Genomic DNA, 12,236 nt, shown 5'->3' with positions numbered 1-12,236 from the left:
TCGCGCCTTACAAGACCTCTCCTCTTGCCTCTCTGGGCCCCTGGGCGCTCTCTCCCTCTCGATCGCACTCCCCGGGGGCCCGGCGCCCACAAACACGTGCGAGCGCGCCTTGCGCACTGCGTCCAGCTGATACCGTGCCCGCCCAGCCACGACGTCCTCCGCGAGCCCGCCCTTCGTCCCCTTCTCCCCGACAGGCTCCGTCCCCTGCGTTCTCTTCCTCGCTCAGGCTGGGCAGACAAGCTCCTCCCGGCCTCTCAGATCCTGCCCCGTGACCCGTCCTCCAGCGCCCCCGACACATTCGCCCATCCCGATCCATCTCATTCGTCGCGGGACGTCGTGGGATCCGTCCACCAACAGACCCCTCTCCCATCCATCAGCCAGTGCTCGAACAGGCCGCGCAACAACAGCACCGGAATTGGTCCTTGGCCAGCGCTCCGGGCGACGCGCGTCCACGAACGTGGTCTGCGCACTGACGCGTTGGCTCGTCGCGCCCTTGGCCTGTCCGTAACCTCCTCCGAAACATTGTCCCGGTTCCCGCAACACGCGTCGCCTCGGGTGCGCAGCCATCGCTCGCTCTCAGACAACGCTGAGTCGTCGCCGTCTCGGTCTTGTCCTGACTCCATCGTCTCTCTGAACCTGAATAAGCCTTGTCACATATCCTGCCCGTTCCAGAAGCTCGCCCCTGTGGCTCCAGCAGTACTATCCCGGGCTTCTCCGTTGCACCGCTCTCCGCCTCTTCCGACGTGAAGTCATTCCGTGCCCTCTGCATCGTAGCTTTCTAGCGGTTTATTATCCTTCGAGATGCGGCATGAAGGAATAATCGGGCACCAGATCTTCTCAAGCTCAGGCCAAGCCGCACCCGGGCCCGCAACAAGCCATGCACGTCGCCCTGCTACGTGACGCTTGACGTACGGGCGCGCTTCTCTCTCGTCAAGCATCTGTAGGCGAGTAGGCGAGTATGCCATAGACTACTCTGCGGGCATGTTATGAGTCCGAGGATGCATGCATTGGCGACGCGCATAGATTGTACTGATCACTGCCTTGTCCTGTCGCGTCAGCTCCCGACCACCCTGTAGCAGCCTTCATATTCAGGGTGCGTTCTCCTATACCTTGGCAGTCCAGGCCCTACTAGTATGTCCGCCCACTTTACAACAGGCAAGCTAAACATTGTGCCTCTCGCTCGCGACTCCGACAACCGTTACCTTCGCCCACAGCCCTCTGCAGACGGCACGCGACCCCTTGCCTCAGGAGCGTCGACCAAGCATCGACGACGATTTGGTTCCGCGCCCCCAGCTGATAGAAAGGTCTGATCTCTGGGCTCGGTGGCGTAGGCGGAATACGGTGCCGCCGCGAGCCCCGTGGGGAAGCTCTCGGGGTCCTCGTCTACTGACGTAGCGGCGCAGAAGACGGAGGCGAAGTACTACGATGATGGAGAGCTTTCTCTGCAGATCGTCCTTGGCTTCGCGCATCGCTGACATTGTCCGTCGGTCGCTGGCGGGACACGGCTCGGCCGACGGTGGGTTGATCGTATCTCAGACTGCTCACCAAAACTGGTAACAAAGCACGGCATCTCCCGATCTCTGAAGGCCTGACTAGTGACTCGTCCCTCGCTGACATAGCGGCGATGGGTTGCCAACGGTCGTGATGCGGCTTTGCGACAGGGCATGGAACTTGTATGTCAAATCTGACACCGACAACCGACAATATTTACGGCAATCTCCTACACAGGACGCCGAATCGTACCGCTCGCCCTCAGCCACTCTCCGATGTTCCCAATACCAAGAGCAAGCCCTCAACCCACTGGCATCCCTCGCTTGTGCCATGGTGGTGGTGCACGCATGTCTGTACGCGGCGTGTTGGTTCGTACAATTTGTATGCCACACAGGATTCGCGTGGTACAGAAGCCCAATAGAAGCTATCTTGACCGGCCTTCTCTGAGTCTCTCCGCGACGGACGTCCATCGCGATCGCTCCCGGCATGCCTCAGGCCTACGCTAACAGCTTTGCATTCGAGGGCTCGCCCATCGTACCCAAAGCAACTGTCGCATGTCCATTGGGCCGACAAATGCACGTTCATATCCGCCCATCATCCATACAACAGATTCTTTACCACCCCGGCCATGATCCGTGCATGTCCGCCTCCCTTTGGGCGCGTCCCCGCATCCCGTCTCTTGGCCTGCCAGCAAAGTGATGGCCATTTCGCGTCGGCGCCTTCTGGGGTTCCGTACGTGGGCTTGGGTCCCGTAACGCGTCTGCCGACGCCCATTTGCGCCCGAGTATTATGTCGATAATTCTTGGGTGCTGCTTGGGCACGTCGCGTAGCGGGTGCTTAGCAGCATCGATGCAGGCCACACGAGGCACCGCGCGTCATACAGATAAGAGAAAATCTGTCCGCAGCGCTGCCCAGCGCAGGCACGAGCGAGTCGACTTTGATTCGGAGAATGCCCGAGGCGGCGAGAGAGGCAAGATGCCGAGGAGACGATGCTTCCGTGATTGTGATCGGGATCGGGAGAGCGCGCTCGGGCTCGGGGCTGGCGCGGACGCTCGAGTGGTTGGTCGATGGTGAGCGTGTTGGCCGGTGCGTATCGCGTTTGCTTACGGTCCGGGTATGTAACTGGTTTTAAATCGCCTGCAAGAGAACCCACGAAAGTCCCGGGCAGGCGAGGACGCGTTCCCCAGTCACCCTGTCCGTGCGCATGCATCATTCCGGTATGTTCGGCCCCGGACATAACCATCTCGCATTGGACAGGCCTAACCTCGCATTTTACCGAGGTGTCTCCATCAGCTGGTAGCGGCACGCTGTGACGACGCTGCTCTGCGCTGGGAAACTCACATTCGGCGGTAGCGTTCGCTGAGCTTGCGTTGCCTTCCACGACACGTAGCACGTTTCGTTTCCCTTCGGTCCCCGGGACTTCCGAGATGCGTCCGTGCATCCAGGTGAAGATCGTCCTCCGCACCCTCTTTCGCTGCCTTTCTGAGAAACGACCGCCATACACGGCTGCGCGACGATCGCCCTGGCCCCAGACTGCACTCGTAAGTCTGTTTATGCCGCCACTGCTCGCGCTAGGCTCACCACGCACCGCGCAGTTGTGTCTGCGCATCAGCTCGCGCTGCAGAGCGTGGTGGCTTCCGACGAAACGCTTTCCGCATGCGGCCGGATCGCCGCGTTTTCCCGGATCGCCGCGTTTTCGGGGGTACACTGGGGTACACCGCCCCGAGGGAGGGGAACCTTTGCACTGACATCAGGGCTAGCGAGTTTTGACCTGGGAAGACGCGGGGCACTCGAGGCGGAAGCACGTGCGTTGCGTATGCGCAGTGCGTGCACTCGTCCCCCGCGTGCGAACGCTGTCAGCTGTAGCTCGGACGTCTCCGCTCTCGCTGCGCGCTGCACTTTACGGACACGCTTGACGTCGCCTGGTGGATAGGTGGCTGGTCGGCCTCCCTCAAGTCAAGTTTGGGCATGCGCGTTCCCATCACACCCTTCATTTGATATATACGAAGGAATACCCATGGTGAGTCGGCCCTAGATCACCGGCCGAGCTCACATGTACAGAGTTTCAGGCATCCTTTGGTCCCGAACGTGCCTTGCCAGGTCGGACCCGGGATGATACCCACGAAATGGGGTTCTCGGCGGTTGTCTCCCGCTGCCTCGCCAGGCATTCTCAAGGCCCTGAATAACAACGCGTACGACACCGTGACGGCCGAACCCTCGACATGGCCACGTCACCGTAGCCCACGCTCTTATCCGCGACCCCTGCCAGTGCCAGTGGGAGGTCGCGCCTGGCCGTACCGCCGCCAACGTGCTGGAGCGCGCGGGCGTATCTTCCTCCGCAGGTGGAGGCCTCGAGGCGCCGAGACGCTGAGCTCGTTGGCTGTAGAGCTTCTTCAACGCCCTTCGCCCGCCAGAACGCGGACGAGCCACACGTAGGCTGTGCCAATCGGTCGCACGATCCACACTGCGCAGGTATCCAGGGGTTCGCTCTTCACGCATTGTGCGATCTCCTTGGGAGAAGCGACGAACGTGCACGCCTTGCTCGGTCTAGAGTGTGGACCCACAGACATACACCGTTAGCTCGCAATTCTGTGCTATCGAGTCCAATAATGTCAGGCCGGTCTAGCACCTACTTCGAGGCGTTCATGCGAAATAATCCAAGGTTCACGCGGATGTCTTGTCGTTCCTCTTCGAATGGCGCGCTAATCCCAAAGTGCAAGTCTGTTGCAGCTCAAGACTATTGCTCGCTGGAGACCCGCCCGAAGTCGACCAACCCCGTCATTGTAGTCCGATATGCAGCAAGTTGACCACGCGGTACGTCTATTCGACCTGACGAACTCAGGCACTCTTCAGCCACCAATGTCACCACAAGACTAATCCATCCCTGTATAGAGGCACGTTCGGACCATACGACCTTCTGGCGGTAAACCCTCATGAATGAAACACCGGAGCTCGAGTCTCGCTCACTCACCCTCAAATTCTAGGGAGCCATGGTGCGAATGGAACTGCTCTATGAACTCATAGGCTCTGCGAGTTGGGTTTGAGGTGCGAACTGGGTGGACTAGAACCGGCACACTAACTCTGCGATGGAATAGATGGCACAGCTGCCTTGAAGCTGCGTGCTTCTATCTACTGTGCACTTGCTTATCAGGTTTGCTCTCAGAATCGCGGACGCGATAACATCTCCGACCATGCCATAGAACTGTCACGACGGTGTCGGTCGCTTCTGCTTCTCATTCTCTGCCTCGGGGACCTGGGCTCGCAGTGCTAATAGGGTGGACAATACATGGCGGGCCACCGTGGATGAGACACAGCAAGCATAACAAAGTATCTGCACGTGCGATACCCTATACGATACCGTATGAAATACTTTAAGTAACCCCGCTCCAGATACTGTATTTGGGGATACCGAAATCGTAGATACTTTAAGTATCCCAGAATGGAATACATAAAGTTTCCCATTAGGGTATCACAGGCTGGGATACTTAAAGTGTCCGCGCCGATTACGAGTGATGCTGTGACCAGTCAGCATCCATACTTTCTGGACAATAGATGAAATTGAAGACGATTAGCTCAGATGGGCCATTGATCGCCACACTCGGAACTCGAAGTCTCGCTGGAAGGGATTACGTAATACTGGTGGCACAATGCACGGTGGCGGCAAGTCGCGTCGAGTCGCGTCGCGGCAAGTCATCACGCGTCACGTCGCGTCGCGGCAGGTCGTGTCAAGTCGTGTCGCGGCAAGTCGCGTCGCGTCGCGTCGTGTCGTGTCGCGTCGCGTCGTGTCGCGTCGCGTCGTGTCATGTCACGGTGTGGCATGTCATGTCATCGCGCGGCACGGCATGTCATGTCATGTCATGTCATGTCATGGCGCGTCGTGCAAGCGCCGTGTCATGTCATGTCTCTGTTGTACCGTGTTTGTCTTGGAGCCACTCTCTCGAGCTGGTCATTTCTCCGAGTCCTCTTGCAGCTAGTTGCAGAACATTAGGCGCAGATGAACGCGCGCGACATATGATGACAAATAGGCGCTATCCACACGAAGACGTCGGTTTACCCACCTCACCACACCTCGCACCACCATGTTTTTGTGTTGCATCGATTGTCCCTGCAGCAGCCGTCATGAGAGGCATGTCTTGCGACTCGCTGAACACGATCCCGTGGACGCCTTGCAGGAGTACCGGCCAGTGCCCGCAGACAATTGAACGTGTATCTGCCCCCTACACCCAGGTCTACGACGTCTGTCGGACTCGTCCATTGTAGCTGACTGCAAGTGGCGGTGTAGGGGAGGCATTGTTACATTGTTACTACTCTCGATGTAATATACATTAATACGGTGTCCGAGGAGCGTGACCGCGTCGCTATTGCTCGGTACAGGTGCTAGTGCAGACGACCGTGAAGCCGCAAAAACATGATGGTGCAGAAGTGGATGAACCAACGTCAACTGTGGCGCGGCGCTTATTTGTCATCGTATGTCGCGCGCGTTCGTCTGCGCCTAATGTTCTGCAACTAGCTGTGATCAAGTTGCTGAACACAGGTAATGAATTAGGGGTATGCCATAGATCTAGCTACATGGGTAATAGCTGTACAAATCGAAGAATCAAGCTTGGGGGCACTCAGTACTACTCACCAACTCGGAATCAAAGGAGTCGGGGCAAACACGGTACAACAGAGACATGACATGACACGGCGCTTGCACGACGCGCCATGACATGACATGACATGACATGACATGCCGTGCCGCGCGATGACATGACATGCCACACCGTGACATGACACGACGCGACACGACACGACGCGACGCGACACGACACGACGCGACGCGACGCGACTTGCCGCGACACGACTTGACACGACCTGCCGCGACGCGATGTGACGCGTGATGACTTGCCGCGACGCGACTCGACGCGACTTGCCGCCACCGTGCATTGTGCCACCAGTATTACGTAATCCCTTCCAGCGAGACTTCGAGTTCCGAGTGTGGCGATCAATGGCCCATCTGAGCTAATCGTCTTCAATTTCATCTATTGTCCAGAAAGTATGGATGCTGACTGGTCACAGCATCACTCGTAATCGGCGCGGACACTTTAAGTATCCCAGCCTGTGATACCCTAATGGGAAACTTTATGTATTCCATTCTGGGATACTTAAAGTATCTACGATTTCGGTATCCCCAAATACAGTATCCGGAGCGGGGTTACTTAAAGTATTTCATACGGTATCGTATAGGGTATCGCACGTGCAGATACTTTGTTATGCTTGCTGTGAGATGGATGGGCAGTCGCTCGTCATCTGGTCTCACGTGGACAATCGAGGCGCGGTCCCGTGCGACGTACGCTCCTTGGTTCGCGCTTCCCACTGAGGAAACTGACTGAATGGCCAGCTTGCAGGTTTCGCATCTTCCGCCTGCGCTTGCTGAAGCTCTCCCTCACCGCCGGTCAATGCAGTTTCACAGAATTCCATATGGTCAAGGCTTCCCAGTGCAAGTGGAGAATACGGCGCGTATGGAGCCCCCGTGATCGCGTCCCATAGGGAAGCACTCACTCCATCCTTCTATGTGTCGTTATGCTAGCCTTGGCTGGCTGCGACGTCTCGTTCTCACCGTCAGATTTCCCAGGCCAGCAGCTGCCAGCTTCGTTTCGATCGATTCCACCTCGACGCTCATCCCGGCGACCGTTCATGGTGCACACAGAAACCCAACGGATCACACGCGAAGTGCATCCTTCAGAACCACCCTATACGTCGCATTTCACGACGAGCAGCAACAGTCAATGCATATCCCGGGCGCGACCGCTTCGCGCGAGAAGGCAGGCCTCAGTACCGGTCAGCCGACCTCCGCGTGGTCGTCCGATCGTCCTGCAGAAGGACGCGGTCCGAGTTCTGTCGATCGCAGCATCCCGTCAACCGCCCGTTCTTCGTTCATTTCCGGCGAGGTCTTTCAGCTACTCAGCGCCGACGCTCAGCCCTTGTCCACGTCAATCAATGCAGCCCTGTGGGCCCCGGACATTCTGCAATGACGCGTGCCCCGCTGTGGCCCTCTCCAACGGCCATTCGAGCGCAGTGAATGCACGCGATTATGGCGATCCCGCGGGATCCGGATCTCCTGCGTGCCATGTACGCAGTGTACCTCGATGTCGAGGCAGATCCTCGATAACACCGTGCTCTGTCCATGTGAAAATACGACAATCGACTTCAGCGTTGTTTTGTGGTGCGCGACAATGCAGCGATCCACTGGCGCTGCACGGTGGAGTGTCTAGGCCCTTGCATACGTCCCTCTCAGGTTAGTACCACATCTAGTACGCTGCACAGCGCTCCTGCCTCGGGGTCACCAGTCGTCAAGTCCTGTGAATGCGAATACGATTGTATTGATACTGCCCTTACCACCCTGCATGCGGATCGATGTTCCCATCCAGCCCGTCGACCTATCGATTGACCTCGGAATCACGAATTCGAGTCTGGCAGGCTCGCGATGAGGCATTCGAGGGTCAGACCGCGTGAATGCAACGCACTATCGGCCCAGTACATGACGGGACAAAAGAGAGCGCAAAGGCTCATTTGCCATTCGCTCGCGGACATCGACCTGAGCGATGCGTGTCCGGATCTCGAATTGTCTGCGTCAATTATACTTTCGCTATTGCTCGTTCTGTCCGCGTTCGTCACTGGCAGTACTTAGTGCCAGCGTGCGTCTTTCTTATGCAGGAACATCGTCATGATCCACCTAAGGCGCACCTGCTGCATAATGCACGTACATATTAAAGCAGTTCGTCGCCTTGCTGAAATATGTGATCCTCAGGCCGCTTCGATGTTCTATCAGTGTAGTACTACAGTACTGTCTGTGGTACAGTGCGAGTCTGTAAATAGTCGTGAGCGCGTGACTCGAATGCCATTGATTGCTTTACGTAGGCTACGGTGTACAACGACTCCTCAGGCTGTCTTAAATCTCTTATTGTTCAGACAGTCGGTGTACATGCGTCAGGCTGAGATCAGCCTCAGAAGACGTGAATCGATGCTTACTGGTACCTACATAACAGTACAATTCATATACAACATTCGGCGCGTCTTAGCTTTTCCCCTTGGCCCTGCTGGGCAAAGGAAGTACTAGACTCCAGGATCACGATGAGATGCGCGCCCGGACGGTGCACGCCCGACTACGTCGGCATGACCGCCCGCCCTGGAGAAAGCTACACTACTGTATACTAGGCGGGATCCCCCAAGACCGTGAACCCAAACAACGCGGACGCCCTGTCCCAACGGTGTTTCGCTAGCCGATAGCGCTGCTTGGGCTGCTCGCAGAGTTAGTCACAGTCAACTGGTGCCTTCACGAACCAGCCGTGATAGCTCCTCAGATGACAATGAGACTACCCGCGTCGGTCTTGGGGGCGGGGGGTCAAGCCGCAGGAGTCGTGGACTCGTCGACGCCCCGTCACGACGGTATTTCTCTAGGCGATGCAGTCCACAGTCCGTGGACTTATGGCAGGTCGAGGCAGCCGTCAGCGCATGTACGAGGAGGGTGGAGAGGGCCACTTACGAAATAAGACCCCGCCGCTGGTATTCGAGGGGAAGATGGGGGAGAAGAAGAAAGAGAAGAACGACGGTTCGAGACAGGTTGGTAGGATATTTATACGGTGAGCGAGCGGGGCTGACGGCGGCGGGCCGGGAAGCCAGCCTCCGGCGGGGGCGCGCCGTCTTCTAACTCGAACCGCGTCAGGCTCGCTGTCTGGCATGTCGCGGCACGATCGAACATAGCGCAGTAGGCTTCACCGGCTCTCGATCACGCCGGGCGAGTGGCTGGGATACCTGCAAGTTTGATCTCTCCCAGCTCAGTGTACTGCTTGAAGTGATATCTCGCTGAGTTGAGTAAACCATGATGAAGGATTCAATGAATTCACCTGGTCGTGTGCAGTTTGGTCGTGTGCAGTTTGGAGGGAAAACTTGAGAGTCATGCATGCCGATGAAATTTATATTGGAACTATGCACTCATCCCCAGGCTTGTCTTTAGCTACGTGTAACATCCGTCTGTGAGCATCAAAACCGAACATTACCTTGACTACAGGGCTCCGACTCTTAGCCTAAGCTTGAGCGCCAGTGGTTCGTTGCAAACCTGCATTGATGTGAGATCATATCGTGAGCGAGTCGACGGCATACCGACGTACCTAGATGTAATCAAGGCACAACATATTTGCCCCTGCAGTGAAGACTCACTGACCAGAGCCAGAGCCGTCTCATGTGGCCACCATGACAGCGCGATGCTCGGCTTATGCACCATAGTATTCCTCCGGGCTCTTGCGAAGTGAACAACATAGACATGATGATCACATCACTCAGGTCGTCTCACTACCCTCTGAGTTAGAGTCTGCTCGCCGTGAACAGCCAGGTGCATAGGTAAATCTCAAACCGAGCTCCGAACCGAACACGAACCCACAGCCTGAGGACTCAATATGTAGAATCATTCACATACATGAATAGACAAAACAGTGGCCCCAATGATGCCACCGGGACGCTAGCAGTACAGTCGAAGCCCAATGAATAGTAGCTGGAGCCATTCTGTCCTCGCATCATCACATACCTTTGTTTGCTGCCATCGACAGTATAAAGACACCACCTGTTGTCGCAGACTCGCTACCAGCGCGCCGCAGAGGGTGCAGACGAACGATAATAAGTGAGTACATACCTGACTGAGTTTCTATCGCGCTATATTCAAGCACGTCCGACTCGGAACACTCAAGAATGGCTTTGGAGTCGTGAAGGGTGCCGGTGAAGCTGGAGTCGTCGCAAGGGAGGGTGAGCAGCCGATGGTGATGTGAGGGGAAGGACGTGAGGCACATACCCTCTCTTTTCAATACACGACTCGGGAACGGATCAGCACCGGCGCCCGAGCTGTCCACGGGGTTCGAGTGAGCATTAATCGCCCAAGGTCAATTGGCTCGCCGCGTCGTCCTGGGAGTTCCGCAAAACTCACGGTGGCTTCAAGTTGGATAGCGGTGGTCGTCAGGTGTCCCTTCCGAGCGCCACTGGCAAGCGAGTAGCAGATACTACTTAGGGCGAGTCCATGTCGGTCAGCCAAGCAGAGTGACAGGGCGCAGAGGACTTGATGCGGAAGCGAGCTCAAGCCTGATCGTCCCAAGCTGTCAGCTACATATCAGGAGGAGCGGTCAAACACCCGATCGGTGCGAAGGTGGTCTTGTGGACTCGGAGAGACCTGCCCGTGAGCGACGCAGCAGAGTCAATTGTGCCTCTCGGTGGGATACGAGTGGTTTACGCCGTCAACAGGGTCCTGAGACATTTGTGCTGACAATCGTTAAGTGAGGCATTTTCTGAACGACTATGCCTGACTCGGGCCCTCCAGAACTTGGGAAGCCAAGAAGCGGACCATCAGCGCTGCATCGAATGAATTGTTGGTTACGACATGCCACCGGGAGGAAGATAAGATAAGATAAGATAGATCTGTGGACCGTCATCAGTTGGGCCACGCTGCTGGATTACGGACTTCTTCAAAACTTTAGGATGCATGTCGCGGTACCCTAGCGTCGCAGACACAGCAATACATGAGTATGAGGAATCGTGCCGATGAGAATCGAAGACATACGATATCGGTTCAACTCACAATATGTCCGCCGGACGATGCACAATGCTTGGACTCATACTGGTCCACGTCGAGCATCCCGTAAGGATAGAATCAGCAGATTGATGCACACAGCACAAATGCCTCAATGCCGGAGGTACCTGCATGTTGATTGATTGCCCCAAGGAAATCTGCCGACAGAAGGACAGTCGATGCGCCACCTCGTGGTCATCCAGTCGTGGTTGTTGTGTCTGCTCACCAGATACATTGTCACCTGGACGTGAAGGTTCCGCACGAAGTGAGCGTTTTGGGTCGCGACTCGGCTGCATCGACATATCTAGCAGAATGGTGACCACTGTCTCAGTGCTCAATTGACATAACCCACCACGTACCACACGGTTTTTGAAGGTATCTTGTACATAGCTGATATCGCGAAGGTGAACGCTGTCTTCTAGCGGTGGATAACGACCCCCACCCTGACCCAACAGCGCCATGGTTATCGGACGCTAGCAGGGAGCCCTAGTTGCCGGCGGTCTGGGTCAGACAGGAGCGGTGCGGTGGTAGAACGGCTCCAATACAATGCTGGAGCTACCTCCGAATAGCGCACCCCGGATAGCATCAGAGTACCCAGGTCGACGATCATCAGAGCAGGCCCATTACGGGGAAGCAATCCGCAGGCTGCCGCACGTGTCAGGACGATCCAGAGACATATAAAAGAGGCGTTCGATGACCACCTCTCTCCAGTCCCAGACTACCCAACGCACCCCACAAGCCCATCCTCGCCTCACAGCACTTCTTTCACAATGTTCACCGTGAGTAACACTTGTAGCCCGTCGCCTCGTGGCATGACACGCTCACCTTGGTATCTCTAGAACGTCGCCGTCCCCGTCAACGAGGCCAACTGTGGCGTCAGCAGCTGCAGCTGCGGCGAAGCGTACGTCTTACCATTGCGTCTATCGAGGGCTATATACTTATACCTTTGCAGTTGCCAGTGCAAGCCTACCGAGTGCAAGTGCTGAACGTCTTGCCGTTCGATCCCGTCGCACCAGCCGTTCCGTCACCCTTCTGAGACACGAAGTAGGGATACACCAACGGCACTTACTGCATTGTACATGATGTAAAACGTCTGCGATGGGAACACGGAGTTGTTAGCAAGTGTCGTGACGTTATTGACATGAGAACCGCT

General features: G+C 56.5%; 1 protein-coding gene across 1 annotated transcript; it reads right to left on the bottom strand.

The window, feature by feature from the left end:
- Positions 1-2,669: 2,669 nt before the first annotated feature.
- B0H18DRAFT_979280 (uncharacterized protein) lies at positions 2,670-3,603 on the bottom strand (the record flags this gene model as incomplete). Its single annotated transcript, XM_048044381.1, is given in 3 exon segments — positions 2,670-3,040; positions 3,093-3,165; positions 3,184-3,603. Coding segments are annotated over 3 exon segments (344 nt in total), but the record flags the coding sequence as incomplete, so codon positions are not given.
- Positions 3,604-12,236: the final 8,633 nt, after the last annotated feature.

This window comes from Fomitopsis serialis (assembly GCF_022376445.1).
Source record: "Fomitopsis serialis strain Sig1Antser10 chromosome Unknown B0H18scaffold_5, whole genome shotgun sequence".
Classification (NCBI taxonomy): domain Eukaryota; kingdom Fungi; phylum Basidiomycota; class Agaricomycetes; order Polyporales; family Fomitopsidaceae; genus Fomitopsis; species Fomitopsis serialis.
The sequence above is the reverse complement of the archived record's forward strand: the minus strand, read 5'-3'. Positions and strand labels throughout refer to the sequence as shown.